The 20,716-nt window shown below is 36.5% G+C and overlaps 1 protein-coding gene across 1 annotated transcript in view; it reads left to right on the forward strand.

Annotated features, from left to right (window-relative positions):
* The window catches only part of TTC29 (tetratricopeptide repeat domain 29), a 123,445-nt gene that overhangs the window by 48,265 nt on the left and 54,464 nt on the right, over nucleotides 1–20,716 (forward strand). Inside the window, exons 8-9 of the mRNA XM_074540785.1 lie at nucleotides 13,771–13,862; nucleotides 19,210–19,333. Coding sequence (XP_074396886.1) covers nucleotides 13,771–13,862; nucleotides 19,210–19,333 — 216 coding nt within the window. The remainder of the gene's footprint in view (nucleotides 1–13,770; nucleotides 13,863–19,209; nucleotides 19,334–20,716) is intronic.

A 20,716-nucleotide genomic window follows, 5' to 3' on the forward strand; every position in this document is an offset into this window, starting at 1 on the left:
TCTTACCTGAGCAACTTTTTTCAGACTCTCAGAAACTTAATTTAACTTCTCATTTCACATAATATACTGTGTGAATTCTGAAGAGCAGCAAGATAAACAAATGTGCTAAATGAAGAAGCCTGCCTCTTAATCTCTCCAGAATATACAAAGGATAAAACTACCCTTGAAATTGTTAAAAATATTAGTTGTCATGGCATTGTTTCCTCAGAATCAGTTTTGACTACATTTTGTAGCTATTCCCTTCCCTTCATTGCTCCCCCATATCTCTTGTTAAAAAATTACAGCTTCATTGGAAGTTGCATTTCTTTTTCTTGCATGCAAATATTTTTTTTTTAGGAAGCTTCTGAAACCCTGAATTTTTTAATGTACTCATTTTAAATATGTAACCAATAGGTAGTATCTAATGTTTTCAGTCCTACAAAAACACCTGACAGTTAAGGAAAGCAAAGTGCAAGGGCGAGAAGGTCTCTGTAGTACAAAAACAAGTTATACATTATGTTAAAAGTATAAAATGTTATTTTAACAGTAATGGAAATACCAATACTCTTCAGTGGTAATAATACAGTGGCATTTTCTAATATAATGGCATTGTCAATAATATTACATGAAAAACTTTTAAAGTACTTTTGTTCAAAAAATTACACAGTGTTCTCTGGGATGAAGAAAAAGGGTACAGTTTTAGCTCCCTTTGTCCTTTGCAGTGATCAATATAGACAGCAGTAAAATATCTGTGGTTGATAGTACTGTGGAGCAGAAGTTGTGTTCACTCTCCAGTTGGAAATCATTGCCTAAAATTTCCCCTTCTGTTCTCAGTTTAATGGTCTCTGTATCCAAGGGGAGCTCAGATGCTTACGGAGATGAAATCATTGCCTCCTGTTCCCAGGGGCCCACTGGTTATCATTACACATAACATGCAGACAATACTGCTAGGAGCCAGTTTGCCTCATGGTAATATGTAGTTCATCACCAGCTTCTGTAGCATGCTAAAGAGGTCTTGCCACACAGCTTGGGACTATTCGGATGTAGACTCAGGGGTCTCAGCAGTTATTTCCCTGCTTTGCATCAGTTTTCATCTTCTTTATCCCTTTGTGCCGTGGTCCACCTCAGGCAGTCTCCTTCTAGGGGAATCTGAAAGGAGCAGCTGTTACAGGCACCATTTCCTCCAATTGTTGCCACTTGGTTCCTTTTGCTCTTTAGCCTCCCTCCCCCAACATGCACACTCTGGATCATGCATATGAACTTGTTTCTCTCATTCATGTCTTCTAGCAGGGCAGAGAAGCATATGTTCAAAATAGTCATTATCTGATGCAGTAATTAAAGACTGAAATGATTGAGCTGCAGCCTATTCTATAAAAAAATGCAGTCACTTTGTATCAAACGGGCTGGTTCTGTTAGAGAAGGCTTTTTATTTGCTAGGGACTTGGTGTTTAGCATGATTTCATTTGGTGTATAATTTTTATAAATAAGTTTAATTTTATTTGATATATATGATTGATTTCAGTGGAGCTACTTAGATGTAAAAATATAAGTGTGTGCAAGTTTAAAAGCCTGAGAACTAATTATGTTCAATATCTGGGGTATGTTCATAATATTTTTCATATCATCTGGTTTCTGATTTTATAATCAAGCCTAATGGTTTTACAACAAAATATTAATAGTTCGCATTAGATAGATTTCATCTTAAACATTACAGATTTTGTCATGGAGAGTTCTCTGTCTGCCCTAATTTTAAAGTAAAAGTTACTGTTTACTTGTTTTTTCCTCAGACTCATTATACAAGAAGAATATTAAGTGAAATATTTCTGTGTCATTAGAAATCTTACATAAGGTATTATAATCTAATGCTTGATTTGCGATTTTTTTTTCTTAAACTGGGCTTTCAAGAATTCTTCAAAGTGTAGGGTATCATGGATTTTTTTCTCTTTCAATTAGAGTTGCATCCCAATTCATTAGGAAAAATCCAGTCCTTGTTCCTCATCTAAGTGTTAGGGTTTTTTCTAAGTGTTCCTTTATTTTGGATATTGAATCCTGTGCTTCAGATATGTTACACATTTAAATAATAGAAGCAATGTTCATGAGTACTGAGACTCATGCCAAGGTAATGTGGTAATTTATGACATAATGCTGTCTGCATGAATTGTCAGAATTACGATACACAAGCCACAGGCATAAAATTATCAAGAAAATTTATGAACTTGCAAAGACATCTTCACATTCAAAATGACCCTGTTACAGCAATCAGAGGTGATTAATGGCCATAAACTTAATTTCTGAAAAAGTCTGTGTCAAAACAACTGGGAATTTTGTCTCCTCTCATGCAGCTGGGGAGAATATGAATGGTGTGCAGGTATTCTGAATTTGGTATGTACAGTCTGTTTTATCTGATTATATCTCATTATATGGATTATGCCCATATGGATGGATGGATAGATTTGGTAAATCAAGGAGGATCTTCGCAAGTAAAAGAACTCCAAAAGGTAGAGTGAATGTTATTCTCTTTTCTCTCAAATATTGAGTAAGGTTGTTGAGAAGAATGAGCATGTGAAGTTAGAGGGCTGAATTTCAATTCAGTGGTGTCTGATTAGACCACTGAGTTAGTTTGGGTTTAAGCTTTCATTATTGTCACCCCAAAAAAATACCCTCTCAAATGGGGACTCACAATACACATCCAAAGATACTCTTCAATGGAAATTATTTCAAACTTCCTTCTTTTAAATCACACATGTGATTTAAGTCTAAGTGATCTTTAGCCATTAGTAATGAAAGGTAACATTTTCAACTTAGGAAATTGCATCAAATGCTTGGAAAAACATGTTAGCATACCAGTTTAAGAAGAAGTCTCATCATTCCTAGAGGCTCCACTTTCATTGAAGTGACTTTTAAACTGTTTTAAAAACTCTATTCATATAGGAATTTAGTTTTCATATCTGAGGAATAAAACACCAAAACTTTGAGCCTTCTTAAAAGGTAGGTACTTTTGATTGATCTTGACACTGGCAATAGATTATGTACAGAGAAATGAGTGGCCCAGCTTTGAAACTGGCTACATTTCATGTTCCTGAAGGGTCCCAATGCTGCTAGACACTGGTGAAGATAATACAAACAAGATTATGTGAGAGGATTAATATTGGAACTTTGTCCTGACAAAATATACTGACTCAAATGCTGAGGCAATTAAGAAATTAAAAATTATTTGTGTTGACAATACTAAATAAGACCTAGAGCTTCAGGAAAGAGATGAATGTCTGATCATTCAGCTATTTTTTTGTTGTTAATTTAGCATTTAATTCTCAAAGTGAAGCACATGACGGTAACTTTTTATTTGGACGTGAAAGTTAACAGTTTCTTAGCAAATGAAGGAGTTCTTTTGTGGGTTTAAGGTAAATAAGATTTTTCCTATCTTAACCAGTTCCTTGAAAACCTGCGGGGAAAAGGGTTCTAATTATGAGAAGCAGCAATGCTACTTTCCTTCAATACTTTTCTGTACACCACACAGTTTTGCAGCTTGCTGTTATGGTGTCCACCATGCCTGCCTTGAAACATGGTGTCAGTTTCCTTTTCAGTCTATGGTTCAGATTGAATTTTCCTTGGGTAATGGCAGCACAAGAACTCCCTTCAGTTATGTGGATTTTTGTCAAGAAAAATTTGCCACAAGAACATCCTCTGTAAGAAAACACTCTTAAATGCAATCCTGCTGCAGAACTACAGTAGTCTAGTTACACAAAAATTATAGAGCAAAAGAAACAAAAAATATTAAATACATTAAGAATCTATTAGCTGATGATGAGAAAAATCACAATTTCATGTTTCCCACAGTAACAATGAATGTTCTAGCAACTTGTTGATATTGACCCTACTCTTCAGGAATCTCATGTCCCATAAGAACAGCTACCAAAACACCATGGATGGCTGGATTTCCATCTCATCCATTACAGTTTTCAATTTATTCATTCATACACCCCTAAAGAGTAGGACTACTGCAGTGTGTTGAAAGTTTGAGTGCTCAATCCATTAAATAAATCTAAAGCACCTTTTCAGAATGTTAGAATTATCTGACTACTGGTGTTCTCAAGAATCTGAATACAAGTTGGTGACAAAAAGTTTAAAACCTCAATTTTAAATAGGGCTATGCCTGGATGACACTGTTTTGTTTGTTTCTACTTTTGAAATGTATGAAAGTTTCTTCATATATATATATATATTTATAAGATTATGTAGCCTTACTTAACATATATATATTAAACATCCTGCATTTAGAAGTTCTGCTATTTAACATATCAAATGTGATTTCCCAAACTTCAAAATCTATTTTTGGTAATATTTTGACTCTATTTAGAAATTATAAATTCTAATATTTTATCATTATTTATTATTTTATTATTGCCTTACACACACATGCAGGCACTTAGGCACACTTTCTGTATGAGTATGGAAAAGAACTGGAGGGGAGTGCAGTGCAGCACTAGTTAAAATATATTTACATCATCATAGAGATTCTAAGATCAAGAGAATTGTTTGCATAACTCTGAATTATTTCTGAGAAATTGTTACTAACTGTTGTGTTTGAACTCAAAGAAGCAAAGTGCCCTTAATGGGGGTTTGCTCAGCTCTAATATCTTGAAAAATTGAGGACAAAGCCATAAAAATTCCTTGAGCTGCTCTGCTAGGGAATAAGAACATCTTTACATCTGGTTTTTACAAGGCATGGCGGGCAGAGCACTTGGCAGCCATGGAGTCTCAGCTCAGGTCTCACCTTTTTGGTGTTGCCGCTGGGATGGAGCAGCCTCTGCTCTGCCCTGGTGTGCCCAGAGCAGGTGGCTCTTCCTTGTGCTTTCCCAGGCAGGTTGGCATCCAGACTGGGGACACTGCTAGGCAGGGCCTGCTTCTGGGAAAGAGGGGTACGGTTAGCTTGTCCTGAGATTTCTGAAACTCCAGTAACTGTCTTCTGTCAGCTTTAGGGTGTGATTTCGGCATTTGCTCTGGAATCTATTGAAACGTTTTTTTAGAGTAGCTAATAAAATATGCTCCTTTTTTTTCTTGTTCTCCCTTTTTCCTTTTTGTTTTGTTTTGTTTTTTTTTTTAAGCACCTGCCAATGTAAAATTTCCCCTCATTTAATTCCCACATTGGATTTCTAGCTTGGCTGTGCTACACCTCAGAACCTAAATGCTGTACATAATTGAGGGAAAGGTATAGCTACAGCATGTCTAAGTCCATATTTTGTTATCTGATAACAAAAACATACAAGATCTTAGGAACTGCCAGCCCATTAGTGCCCTTCCATTAGTGAAACTGCACATTCTATACCCAGGGCTGTGGCAAATGGCTGAGGAACTGCAAGAGAAATTTTCTAATTTTTTTAGATAATCTACTTACAGAAATCAGATTCTTAATGTGTTGTCAGAAAGGAAACATTTGTACCCACACTGTACAAATTCAGGAATTTCAGTATTTAAATGTAAATGTATTCATAATCTGGGAGGTATTGTTTTCCATTACATCATTAATTCTAATGAACAGATTATTAAAAAAACCTCTCTAAAATAAGGCTTTTAAAATTGGATTGGTTACTCAAATTGGGCCAGTTCAAGCTACAGCAATTCACTTATTACATATGTGTTTAAATTTCAATTCAGTTATTCTCAATGAATTTGGGGGGACAAGTCATATGTTCAGGTATTCACAAATGCTTAACAACTTTGCTTGATCAGAATCATCCATGGCTAAATTGGAGAGTAGGTCTTGATTCAGGCATTACATCTTGAGGAATTTAAAAATTATCACTTGATAGATAAATAACCTGAGAAGTTAAAACACTGAGGCATGTCTGTGTAAAGCTGGGAGCTTGGTGCCTCCTTGCTAGAAGCAATTTGTTTTGCTGTTTTGCTTTCAGCTTATGTATTATTTCAGAGCTGATCAAAAGAATTGGTAGCAAAGTGTGAAATAAATTGTACTTCTAAAGAAATCGATTTCCCATTCCTTGGTGCTTTAAATGATTTTAGTAATATTAATATTTAAAATATTTCTGTCTGAAATCTTTTTATGACTGCATATACAGTAAAGGTCCCCATTTCATTCAGCTGTTTTTCATACCAGTATATTACACACTAAACACTGTAGAAATACTATATTTTAGCACTGAAATGGATGCAAATGATCTCAAGTGTCTATTTGCATCTATATGACTCAAGTTTTACTCAGTCAATAAGAACAGTCTTTTACTGCATTACATGGGTTAAAACTTGAAAAATATAAGGTTTTCAGCTGAATGAGATCCCTTGTTGAACTTCTATATTGATTTACAGAAAAGTATCCACTACATTATCTAATTTAAATTGGTTTTATACTCTACTAGTTTATCTCTGCAGTTTTTACAAGTGTTATGCAAATTTAACTGTTTGTTTGCTTGCTTGCTTTTAGCTAGGAAAGCTGTGTAGTTAAAAATATCTGTTCAAGATATTAGTAAGTATGAAGCAGAATATTTATAGGTGCTTTGTCTAAGAAGTAATGGGCATTTAAGCATGCAGGTATATATATTATGGTACTATTTAGCTTAGCAGGCTACAGTGATCTGACAGCCAGGTACATTCATGTAGACACAACAATCTGATAAAAGCAGTCCAGACATCTGGATCACAGTCCTGCATACAAAAACATTTCTTAAAAATTCACATTATTGCACTTACCCCAATTTTCAGTCCTGTCCACCCTTTTCTCCTTGTTTCTTCCCCCGGCTCTGCCTTTGTCTTTTATGTGCTTGCGGAATCTCACTTTTCCTTTACAAGTCACCTCCATCTGCTGATGTGTCAGAGTGGCCCTGGTGCCACACATCACATAGAGGAATTCTCAAGATGAAGGGCTGTATTCACATCACTACTTCTGTCTCAGCACTGTTTCATGCTTGTCACTGCTCAGCACTCAGCGCCACACTGCCTTGTTTTGTCAATAACCATTTATTTGTTGCTGGAATAGTAGCAACCATTACATCTGACCTCCCTGTTTCATCAATTATGAATAGATTATTGGATGTGAACATCTGCAAAAGCTTGCTGTTGAACTTACCTCCTGGCTGGGATTAGATAAAGTATTAAACTGTTGTTTATTGTCAGGCCAAAACTCTACTGGGAAGCCAGGGAATTCCAGGACTAGCAGACTCCCATCAGCAAGCACCAAAAATTGTTTAGTATTGCCACCGTTTCCCATAAGATCGTAGCCATTTATTATTTACACTTATTACTAGTTGTTATAACATACTTGATAAAAGCTCTTGGCAGGCACAGTGTTTCCAGCTATTGTCACATCTGTCAGGATGGAAAAGATACATAAACTGTTTTTTCCTCTGATATTGCTGTTAAAGGGTAACAGATGAAGCTTCTTCACTCCAGACTGTTAAGCCATGCTTTATTTTGAAGAAATATGTCAACAATGGCTGGCTTGGAAAACATTATATTCCTGTCCTAAATATAGATGGCAGTAACCTTCACTAGGGCAATGTCTTTTGCAGTGGAAATTTCAAACTGTACAATAACAGTAAATGAAAATACTTGGATTTGATGTTTGCATAGTTTTTTTGCTCTGAAGAATCTGGATGACTTTTTCAACATTTTTCAAATATGAATTAATAATAAAACCCTTTATTAGGTATAGGAAATAAGAAAATTATTATTTCATTCCTGCAAAGTTGTTGTTTAAAGAATTAGAATTAATATAATTACTGGTGACACAGAAGTGCAGAATTAAGTATACTAAGGCAGAAACAAAAATTAACCTTTATTCAATCATCTGTACATTTCATCTCTTTAAGCTTTCTGCGCAGCAAAATGAAGCATACAGGGTGAACTCCTGACCTTATGGAAGCCAATAGAAGTTTGAAATTACTCTAGGGAAAGGAACCTTTTCAATTAGTTCCTTGTATTTACATATCATCCATTCAGAATCAAAGCAAAATGTACATGCCTTGAGTATTATATGAGGCAGACAAGACTTGATACAGGCAAAGAGCCTTAGGTCTGATCTTGATAGACTGTTAAGGAATGAGTGAAATGTTTGTCTTCCTCCCTTAATCCTTCAAGCAGATGCACACATAAGTAACCTGAAGCATGTGTTGCTGAGTGTTTGTAGAGCACGAGGGTAAACACTGCTCTTGATAGCCCAGTAGGTCAGGGGAGGAGGAGTGTGGACTGCATTAGTTACCCACAGGGAGAGTGGAGCCAAGCAGCACCTCAGTGATAGCCTGGAAAGTTTTCAGCAAGGATGTTCCCCTTTGTCATTTGGCTTGGACAGACTTCTGGCTGGCTTCTTCTACTTCCCTCCCCTGTTCCTGACCCCTTGCTGCAAGATGTGTTCTTATGCATTATCCAAATAAAGTCCCTGGAAGAGGAGTTCTGGAACAGAGCAGTTTCACCAATTCCAGCTGAATTCTTCCTGTCTCTGTAAGAAGACTGACAACATTTGTGGATTTCTAGTAATTTATCCAAGACTATAGCCGGTGTAAGTGGATATGGCTGAGGGCAAGGAGTTAACATTCACAGAACTGAGTTGGTGAATAAAGTAAAGAGGGAGAAGCAACAGTTCAGTCAAATCAGGCAGTGCTGTCTCTTTCCTGGGTGTGGCACCCACTTGCTGTATCCTTGAGCTGTGAGCATGCAGATGGAATATGTGCAGCTTCTCCCCTGGATGCTCACTATGCCTGAGCACATTTAGCATTGCACAAGGTGTGGCTTGTGGTACTGGTGTGTAATATTCCTGGGATCAATTAGCTCTGCACATTGGGATCAATACATTTCATGAACAATACCCTTTTCTTTTGCTGTCCAACCTCTCCCATGCTCTGTTTTGGCAAAAAATAAGAATTCTTCTGGGTTTGTATTGTGAAACTTTTCTTTGATCTTACTCGGCATGGCCACAGGTGTGTAACCACTCAAATTATGGCAACAAAGACAGCACTTTTTTGTTATTTTTAAATATGCATTTCTGGGGCAGCTACTGGTCAGAGTTCATTGAACTGCAGAGTGCCTGTGCATACAATTGTATGGTCTCTTATTTTCACTGGGCTACATCAAAGTGATTATTTAATAACCATCAGAACTACGTGGTTTTTCCTGAAAGTATTTAAGAGGTACGAAGTGGTATGAGTCCTGTACTTTCACTCAACTGCATTGTCTGTCTGCCAACACCTATTGTTGGCTTCAGAAAAATACTGTCAGATGCTGCTAGCCAGGCTGGGCCTTAGCCTGCCACTGCAGTGCCTGTCAGGAATCATTAGCTACTGATCTCTTTGACTAATGGTCCAGTTGATTGTCTGATTCATGTTCAAGATCTGTAAATGAGGCAGAAGCATCTTTCCTGCTCACCAGCTGTGAAATGGCTAAACACAGCTAGATTTGCAGAAATCAAAATAAATGTATTTCCAATAAAGTTTGGCAACAATATCAAATCTAAAGCTGAAAGCAGAACTACATTTTTGTGTTTTTTGAAGTTACAGTATTATAAATCAATGTTATCTCATGATGTGCTTGTCAGAGAAATGTATTTTACCAAAACAGTGAAATGCTGGTAGTAGCATTAATCTTGTGTTGAGTTGGATAGATGTTCTTTATTCAACATAAATTCATACTTTCAATATTTTCTCTTTTGTCCATTATCCCCAGATGTACCAGTGTTCAGCAGAGCCTCTGCGCTTTTGTCTGAATCCTGTGTATGCTAATGGGATGTGTGTGCATGTTTTTGTTCACATAAAAGAATTAAAGATGTGACAAAAATAAAAAATAAAAGGTGGGAATTTTAATGGAGGGGGTTCTTGGGGGAGGAGCTCCTGTATTTGTTTCATATTGATGGAATAAACCCTGGAGGGTCAGCCTGGCTAATGCTGAGATAACTGAGAAGTAAATCTGGGTCTGAGAATTCACTAATATTTTTCTTGGAAAAGGAGGTAAATATGACATTCACCCCTAGCTAGAGAATTAGTGTGAGAGCCATGCCACAAACAGGCTCTACTTTGTGGATTCAAGCAGAGCTTAAGACTTCATTTTTACACTGTAGTTGTAGATACAACAGACTTACCAAGACACTGAAAGAGAGTTGATTTTGTGAATGGATGTTCCCACAGGAGCTATCCTCTGGTCTGTTATGTAGAAGACAAAGTTGAAGTCCACCTTCCATTTCTACCTTCCCACATCCTGTACAAAGGAGGAAAAGTGACTGAAACCCACCGTTCATTTCTGTATTAGACTTTGACTGTCATGTTATTTGGGTTTCTAAGCTAGTGTTCCCACAGACCCACAGAGGCAAAAATTTTGAGGTAGTCAATGTGCTTGGTCACATTGATCCAAAAAATAACCTATGACCAGAATCAGTGTGGTTTTTGTAATTGCTATGTTGTTAAGCTTAGGTTACATTTTTGTATAGAGGTAGAAAGAACTGTACATTATTCTAATCTGTTCAACCTCATATACAACAATCTTTTCCCACTAGTTGCTAGGAGTATCAAACTGTCTTTGAAACAATATGTAAATTTTATCATTTTATAATGGAGTCTAGTATAATCAAGATAAATCTATTGTAACTGCTTCCTTCCTCAGAACTCTTTGTACATGGCTAATTCTAAAAAAAAAACCAAAAAATATAAAGGAAAAAACAGACATTTTACTCCTTCAGTAACTCTAAATCTCTGGAAACTTTGTCTAACTTTAGAGAAGGAAATTTAGTTAAGTATGTGTAATACCCAAAGTGGTTTTGATTATACATTACCGGTATTGATTTTTACACAGTCCCATTCAATTTCTACTTACACATTGTTTTATATTTTTATTAATGAATAAAAGAATTAATCAATACTTACAAAGGAAATTACCAAGATGACATTTTCGAACACAATATTTGCTATAGAATACTGCAGCAGAAGCATCTTACCTTAATAAAATGGTTTTTCTTTTGTTGCCTGAACTTTTCCCATCCAGTAAAACTTCACATTTGTGTAGGAGTTTTCAGCATTAATTATTAATTATTCCACCTCTTCCTTGGATGTTATTTTCCCCTGCACAAATGGCCTATATATATATATATATATATATATATATATATATAAAATACCATTTTCTGGTTACGCTTCTTTCTAAAGGGAAACTTTTCATTGGGAATCTATAAATTCCATTAGATCCAAATGGTAACCAGTGTTCCCAATATTTATCCACTTTGCAAAGAACTGATAGATGACTGGCAGAACCCTGCCACTTAATACTCTCTGCCACATATATGTCCTTTCATATGTGGTATCCACAGGAAGCCAATTATGGCTTGGTTGTTCCTATCCCATAAAAATAATCAAGAAAGTTTTCATGCTCATTTGTTGGTTTTTTACAGATTTTGGCAGGCATCACTGTGTTGGTTCCAGTTGAATTTCCAGCATGTAAATTTTATAATTTTTCTTGTTCTAAATGAAAATTTTAAATGTGCTGTAATTTCAAGACACACTGGATGAAATCCTGTAATGCTTATGTGTTTACCCATCATTTTAACCTGTTCTATTGGTTCCTCTTTTTCTATCCTGAAATGTTTCTATCCTGAGTGTTGAAAGTTGGGCATACATCACAGAAGGGAAGAACCCTCTTCACTTCTTTTACATAAATGGATACTGTGCAGTTGTGGCATCCAGGGATGCACAGCTCCTTTCCATCAAGCTCCTGTGTCCCTTTCTATGTCTCCATCTGTTACCTGAAGCTGGAGGAGTCATTTGAAATATAGACATAAAGAGTACATTTTTTATGGTAATTTATCAAGATTTCCTCCCATTCATGGAGGTGATTTAATTAATGTTATTTCCTCATTATTTAGAATGAAATATCTGATTTGTGTAGAGTAGTAGTAACCTGGAACCAAAATGAGCACTTTTCATCAATATGAATGAGGAGCTTTATTTATTTACTTCCTTCTTTCTCGCAGCTGTTGTGTTGCAGCAATGCAATGAACCAACTTTTTACTTCAGCTGTGCATTGTATGATTTTTCCTTGGGTTGATCTGTACTTTTCAGGCTTTTTGATGTCTTTAATAGAAAAAAAATGTACAGTAGCCAAAGCCTTAGATTTCTAAGTAACCTTTCTGTGCCAGATAGTAATGACTGCGGGCCCTGTATCCAAGTTTAATATTGTAGAGGCCAGTTTAAAGTAGGAACTGTTTCAGCCCAGCACATAACATTTGTGACACCTCCTGGCACTCTAATAGCAGGTTTTCTAATATGGGCACAATTATTGCAACAAATGCTGTAGGTCCCCTGAGTTAAATGCAATACCAGGAATTATTTCTCAGACACCTGTGTCTTTCTGCTACCATCCTGGATTATTGGAAGGATGTACTGCAGGCACTGACATCATCATGTATGTATTCAGTTTAGGGAGGCTTCTGAGCTGATGTGACAACTTCCTAACTAAGGTGCCTTTGTACTCTTTCTGTCACACCTCGTGCATTGATAACTCAATTGGCAGTGACCTGCAAGGATAGGATGCAACATTAGAACACTACTGATAAGAAAGTACTTGAGGGATGATAAATAAGGCAGTGCACATAAATAAATGCTACTTTTGGTGCACGCAGAGCTTGTGTAGCTAAAGAATAAAAGCCATGTCCAGGGATGCTGCTGCATGTAGTAAAACTCTTTCAAGAACTAAGAAACCTGAGTGGAAGCAGCAATGGAAATGGTGTCACCCACAGCATTAGCACAGACAGGTTGTCTTCTCCTGAGCCGTGTGACAGGCTAACTAGCTGTGTTTGCCAGTGACAGTCACGTGCTCTAAGTAGAAAATGCCCAATATTTTACCTCAATATAAATAGGCATCCTGGGGCATGCAGGATACTGTCATATGTCCCTGGGCATCTCCCATCCTCCTTCAGAACTGGTAAATGACATTCACTACTCCTTTCTTGGAAATGTGCAAAAAGGATTTCCATAGACAGTCTTTGGAGATTTCCTGTTTTCTCATGTGTGTAATAGATTGGGTCAAGCAACAAAGAGGAGGGATGAAAGAATAAGATTTAATTTTATATGCATTCTCCTGTCATCACCATTGGAAAAAAATGGATGAAAAGAGGAATTCTGCAATACAGGTGATGCCAGTGTTAAATTAAATTAAGATCATATGATTTTATGCAGCAGCTGTAAGCCTTCAGTTATGGCAGGGTTCATAATAATAGAGTAGATTCCAAGCTAATGTTAAAAAATTTCTCATATGTGAATAATTAATCAGAAAAATAGCAGCATTATCTACAGTACTTTAAGCCAGCATAGATTAAACATACAACATGTCATTTATTCCATTTTGGGGCATCTGAATTGTACTAAGATAAGTTGTGACAAATTAGAGAAACAAAAATAACACTGAGTTGTATTTCAACATATCATTCTGAAACAGCATGGATGCAAAGGACACCATCTTAAGTCATTGATTATCAGAAACTCATAAAAGCACAGGCTCTTAAAATCTTTTAAATTATGGATAAGAAAATTGATATTGCAAATTAGGGAGTACTTCTTTGGTTTTCTGTAAATTGCCAAAACACAGAGATATAATTGCAAGTTACATTTTTTTGATTTGTAATTATTGAATAGTTTCAAACAACTATAAATAATGATCAAAGCCCTAGTCCCATCAAGGTTAACTACAGAACAGTTGTAGAAGTGTTTTAATTTTGGGTTCTGTGTGGGCAGAGAGATTAGGAGGGGAAGAAAAAGTGGAAATTCCTATTGGAGTATTTACTATTTTTACCTTCCTGTTTCACAGGTTTTAAACACCTCTGTAGAAATCTTCACAAGCCTTTGTGATTCTGCTGGTCTGGGCAGAGCATATGCAGCTGTAGCCAAGATCCTGGCAAGGTAGGTTAGCACATCCTTGTCTGACTGTCAGTGCAGATTCACTCAGCTGTGAAAGACTTAAATTGTTAGAGGTCTGTCGCTTTCCATTACTGACTGCTTAAATTTTAAGCAGTGCCCTTTTTGCAGTAAGTGACCCTTTCATCAGAAGTTATTTTAAACTGTTACACATTTTTTAAAGTGTATGGTTCTAGTTTTTCTTTGCCTGTATACTATAACATGTCCTTTTTCTTCCACATTTTGAGGGCTTTTTAAGTGTCGGGGTTTGGTTGTTTGTTTTTTGGTTTTTTTTGGTTTGTGGGGGACCTTACCTTACTGGAAAATAGAAATGCAGACCTATTTTCCAGGTTAAGAAAGAAAGGAAAGAAAGGAATGTTGCAAGCTCCAGTAGGTGTCTCAGTGTAATATTTTCTGAACTCTGAGTTTCCATTTATTGCACTCACTTCTTCTGTGGAGGCATTTCTGGTTTGTGCATGTGTAACTAGGTACAAATTTGTTCCAAATATGATGCTTGTGTTCAATATTTTTGTTTCAGCATCTGGCATTAAGATCTTCCTCCAGGTGAATTAGGTCAGGTACAAATAATTTTGACATAAAGTTGCCTAATGAAATTATCATATGAGATAGGGAAAAAAAGAGATTAAAGTGAAAGTTGCTTATTCTTGACTTATCCTATGACTTATCCTTGAAGACCTCAGTGCATATGATGCATGATAGAGCTTGGCAATTGTTTATGGAGAGGGACTTGTCACCTGATTTATTTCAGTGTGCAGAGCAAATTCTCCTCTTTGAGTCAGATCCCTTGTCTCTTGGCCTTATCCAAGCACGTAGGGATCAGCCACAACCACAGTCTTCTTCAGCTCTCTGATGCATAATTCATGTCTACATGTATACTGAGCATCCTAAATAAGGGCATGGGAAAAGATATTCAAAAAGACACAGAGCAGACTAAGAATACCAGATCCCAGTTTTAAAACCATGTTAATTTCCTTTCTGTGATTTAGGCATTCTGGAATGAGGGCCCATTCAATTATTTACTCAGATGTTTCTGATTTCAAGATCTTTATGAAATTAGTTTGCTAAACCCTTCATCTGAATGATCATGCCAATGCAATTGTTTTCTTAAAAGCAGACCTAAAGATGGAATGGCTAGTGATTTTCTCCTGTATCAAATCTGTATTCCACTTCTGGGAGCATTCTTTAACTATCCAGAAATGGACAGTCCCACTGCTACCAGTTGTTGCAATTTGAAAAAGAAGGAAAACAGGATATGAGGAGCAGTGGGAGCAGATACTAAGAGCAGTAAGACTCCACAGTTTAGTATTTAAGGCATTCTCCTGGAAGAGGAATATTCTGATTAATTTAAGTGAAGGAGTAGTTCAATCTCATGTGTAGGATCAGGGATTTAATCTGTTGAAGAATAGATTAAAGAATAGATTGAGTCTTCTTGGTGAAGACACAACCCTAAACCCTTTCTCTGAAAAATGGCTGTTGTTTTACTTTTTATAAAACTCATCTGGTAGCTATGCCATAAGAGCATTTAATTAAATTAAACACCTTACATATATACCTGCTCTGAAGAGCTTTGGGTATGTGATAGGCATTAACTGTTTAACCCTGTCGAATGTCACAGTGGTTCTCAGCAACTTTCAGTTTTTTGAGAAACTTACACGTGGAAAAGTCTGGGCAGCTATGAATCATAGAATGATAGAATCATAAAATAGTTTGGGTTGGAAGTGATCTTTACAGGTCAACCTAGTCCCCCTGCAGTGAGTAGGGACATCTTCAACTAGACCGAGTTGCTCAAAGCCCCATCCTGGCTGGCCTTGAATATTTCCAGGGATGGGGCACCTACCACCTCTCTGGGGAAGCTGTTCCAGTGTTTTGCCACTCTCATTGTAAAACATTTCTTCCATACATCTAATCTAAATCAACTCTCCTTCAGTTTAGAGCCCTTGCCCTGTTGCAGCAGGCCCAACATTTGCTCAACAATTTGTCTCTATCTTTATTGTAAGCTCACATTAGAGCTGTAAGGTCTCCCTGGCAACTTCCCCAGGCTGTACAGCTCCAGCTCTCTCAGCCTGTCTTCATAGGAGAGGTGCTCCAGCCCTCTGAGCATCTTGGTGGCCTCCTCTGCATTCACTCCAACAGGTCCATATCCATCCTGTGCTGAGGATGCCAGAGCTGGACACAGAACTCTTTGGATAAATGCACCAGTAATTATTGCTGGTGACAGAATCCCCATATTCAGCTTGTTCAATTTTCCTTTACTTATATTGTTACCTGATTTAGGCTAGATTTGTGTAAATAATTTTAAATTTGATGAATAACTTCTTCACAGGAAGATGACTGTTTCCAAAAAATAATGCATTACAACCATAATGTCTGTGAGAATTTGCACTTATTTCCTCATGACACATTGGAGAAAGTGCCTGAGCCCTCCTGAATGGCTCAGAACCTGTCTATGGCTTTGGAATATTTTGTGAAATCTTTGCTGCAGATGTTTCCAGAGACTATGGGAAACTGAAAATCTTTATCATGTGCATTTAGTCATGTCATTTTCCAGGGGAAAGAATCTGACATAATAGCATCATGTTCTTGACTTATTCTGCCAGTGTCCACCATGGTAATGACTTCTTGTGGACACATGATTTATACATCCAATTCCATCACATGAGCAATCCTATAAAAGGTGCATATTTTCATAAAAGTCTAATAGGGGTAAAAATCTCATAGGGCATTTTAGCATGAAACTGGAAAATGAGTTGCTGTAGATGTGTAATCTCTTCTGCTGAAGTCATCATAACTGTTCTGTGGGATCATGAATGACTATATCTTTAGGAAATTGCATTTTATGCATTTAGGAAGGTGATGTCTAAGGAGATAGAAAGTGTATGGCTGTATAAAATAACATGTAGATTTTTGAAGGAACTATAAAATATTAGCCCTTTGAGTAGGAAAGACCTGTTTATCATGTTATCAGGTCTTGTGCAAAGTGTTTCAGTAATCGTTCTAGCATACTCTAAATATCTCAAGCTGTAGTGCTTTTAAAAGTACTTCCTTTGAAAAATTGTTAAACTGTTCCAACTGATTTCTAGCTGGCATAAGTGAAGTCCTAACAGTGAGAAATATCTTACTGATATGTATCAAATTGATTCCTGTTTTCCTCAAAGAGGTTATATGCCCTAGCAATTTTCATATTTCCTATATGTGGAACAGAAGTTTTGATGTGAAAAGTAAAAAATGGCCAAAAATACATCAAAACATTTCTATTAATTCATGAAATTAAGAAAACCTTTTTACATTTTCTCCTGTCACTGATTCCATTTGCTTTATTACTTTCAGCCTCTAGCCCACAAACTTGGTGGTACAATCAACAAACCCCTTAGTGGCTGTTTCATCTCTGCTCTATTTGATTTCTCCACTCTGAGTAAATGATTAAGTTTTCATGCATTGGTTCAACCAAAATCTATGTTCACTCAACCACATCCTTTATTGATTACTTCTACTGCAAACAGTAGGCCAAGTGTGATATACATAATTGGACAGTTGTCAGGGGATGTGGGTGTTAACAGTCCTGTTTTCCCAATTGGAAACTGGAATCACCTTGATACACAAATATTCTGCACTGTTTCATTCTCATTCCTTGGACCAAGGAGTCCTTTTCCTCAGAATATATGTTTTTAACTCTCAAAGGTCTGGTTGAATGGATTTAATGATTATACCATATAATATGCTCTTCAAGTTGCACCTGTGCACTGCATATAGAAAACTAGAAAAACTGGAATTAATATTTGTCTAACACTTTAACCTTGTCCTTTAACTTATATAAATCATATGCTGTATTTCTTTAGGGAAGCATTTGATTTTCTTTTCTTTGGAAAAAAAACAGGTTAAAAAAATATGTGCTTCTAATTCTAAAATTTAGAAGCCTTTTGACGTTTGGTAAATGTTTACAGTCTGGTATGTTTTGTATTCTCATGGTAATAAAATACTTAGGAAAGTTTAGTAAATCTAAGTCTGTTAATTGACCTCTAAGCTTTACAGTAGCATATACTTGAGCATTTCAAGAATGTTAGTTTGCAGTGATTTAGCATTCTTTTGTAGTAATCTTACCCTCTTAGTCACATACAGATAATCACTGCAGTATTTTAAATTTGCAGCTAAGCTTTGCTATGTTTCCTGTTTCATGGTAGGCTGTTATAATTACTCCAATAGCATAAAAGAGAGAAATTCAGAGTTCTGCCAGATTTTGAAAGCACATATCCCTAATATAGCTTATAATAAAAACTGTATTGTAAATAAATGCCAGGCCATCATTTGCTGCAGGAATATAACTTGAAGGTAGTTTAGGATGGTGAGAAAATAAATCACAATTCTTTATTGCTTACAGAAACTCCTATTTTTGTGAATTTCTTAATTAAGACTGAATTTTCTGTCTTGGTGCCTTGACATTTAGCATGCTACACTCCTACATTAGTGACTCAAGTTCATGGCTAATATTGAGGTCAGCTGGAGTAACACTCCAGCCTTAAAGGGAAAAAGGGCACCAAGCCTTATTCACTAGCAAGCTCAGATGTCTGTGTTATATCTTGCAATCACACTGCTGAGGTCTTATATTGTTAATATGACCAGCTTTATTAAAAAAAAAAAAAAAAAAAAAGAAATCTGCAAATGTTACTGTCAAAGTATGTTAGCCAATTTTCAAGTTAGTTGCAGCTGTGACCTCAGGTTGCTCTGAGCTCCCTGGGATTTGGGGGTGGCACCCGCAATCCATGGTTTATAGGTTTGCCTGTGTGACCCTGGCCACCTTTGATCCAGCCAGCCAAAGGGCAGTGCTGTGTTCAGGGAAAGGCTGTCAGCCCAGAACTGAGATACAGCCCTGCCACGGAGCTGCTGCTGCACCACCAGGTTCTAGAGCAGCTCTGAATGACAGAAAGCCTTACTGAAAAAATCTCCTTCCCCTGTTTTGTCAGGATGTGAGGTCCAGCTAAATTGAAAATATTACCAGCAGCTCAGTAGAAAGAAAAAATAAAATAATGGAAAGTCCAAAAGCCCTCTTAAATCATCCATCTGTGTTTTTATTCATGGCCTTAAAATATGGCACAATATTCTGAAAGAAAGTTTTGTTCTATTTTGCTGAAAGGATCCAGCTTTGCCCTCAGACTTTCTGTGTGAAGTAGTCTCACTGGGCTCAGCACAGGTAGTGCTGGAGGCCATTTGGAAATAAAATCCAGTCATGGATGAGTCATCACAAAGTAAAGTTTCTTCAGAACAAGGGGGTAGATCTTCAGCATTTGAAGAAGCCATCTGAGTACATATTTCATTTTGTCCCTGTGCTTTTCTTCAGTCAGAGAAAATCAAGTGAGGCTGTGAAGTACTTGGGAGAGTTTGTGAAGGATGCTGAGAGTGCTAATCTAGGCCAAAGCCTGGTAGATGCAAATGTCCTACTTGGAAAAGTTCACAATGAAAGAGTAAGTACTGTTTGTAGTAATGATCTGAAACAACTTGATTTACTTCTTGGTAAAATCTGGTTATGCCTAGGAGATGACACAGGAGGATTTGATCCAGGTGTTGCATCTTGCAGGAGCTACCAAAGGAGAGGCACATTTCATTTCACTAAATGAAATGTGCCTTAATTTTCTGAAAAAGGTGAAAATTTCACATCATATTTAACACACAGAGTTTTTTTCTAAAATAGATGAATTAAAAACTCCAAATTCAGATCAGGACATACTTTACATGTTGTGAAAAATCCGCATCCAGATCACCATTGGGGCCATATATGCCTACAAAAAGTCATCAGTTAATGCAAATGAAATATTATTGCACTCTACATGAATGTATACTGCATTGCATACTAATGGACTGTTTATAATCTTAGCTACATTTCTTCTTTACATTCTCTCAGCCAAATTTATGAAATGGGTTCTAGCAGCAAATAGTTTGTCAAAGGTCTGTTAGCAGTGGAAAGACTTCCTTTTGTCTCCACTTGCACTGCAGTGACACTTGGGTTTTGAAATCAAAAGGGTTAAAGACATTGCTGCAAAAGTGAAGGATTCATGCTTTAACACCTATTTTAGAGCTGAATTGTTACACAAAATTATTTAGATACAATAAGTAATAAAAAGAATTTGTTCTGGATACTGGCTAATACGGAACTTAGGAAACACTTCCACTACAAATAAGATAAAACTAGAAATACCCTTTCTATCTTCTGTTGCATATTTTTTGTCTCAGTTCTGTGTATAATATATTGAACAGAGTACTTTCCCCTCTTCACTTACACTATCCCTAAGTACCTCTTTTTTTGTTTCCTGGGTTCCTCTTACAGAGAACTCCCACTACCAAAATTGCTGTCCTGTTTGTCCTGGTTTTATTTCATACACAGTAGAAATGTGTTTACTCTGTAATCTCCAAATTAGCCTGAGAGTTGTCTGTTTACATGTGTTCTTAATATAAATGCTGAATTTCCTGTTGAAAACTAAGTTTTAAGGTCTTTGACAGCTTGATGAAGTAGCTGTAAAATGGGTCTGAAACTTAGAAGAAGTCATATGACACCGTCCTGAATTATTCTCCTCTAAATCTGAAAAATAATTAAATAAATTCTGTTTAACTACTTTTGTATTTCATTCCTTCTTCCACCATTGCTAATAATCAATTCAATAGAACTTGTATTTTAATAACTAATCTCTATTTGATTCTTCTTCAAATTCTCCTTCTCAGTTCAGAATTTTCTGCCTTGAGCTGAGGCAGTGGTGTAGAAGGGCACAAGTTCAGTAACTTAATCTTATTAATGTATATAAAATATTTAGTTTAACCATAAATTTAAAAATCTTGAAGTTTGCAATTCCTTG

Source organism: Zonotrichia albicollis, chromosome 5 (assembly GCF_047830755.1).
Source record: "Zonotrichia albicollis isolate bZonAlb1 chromosome 5, bZonAlb1.hap1, whole genome shotgun sequence".
Taxonomy (NCBI): Eukaryota; Metazoa; Chordata; class Aves; order Passeriformes; family Passerellidae; genus Zonotrichia; species Zonotrichia albicollis.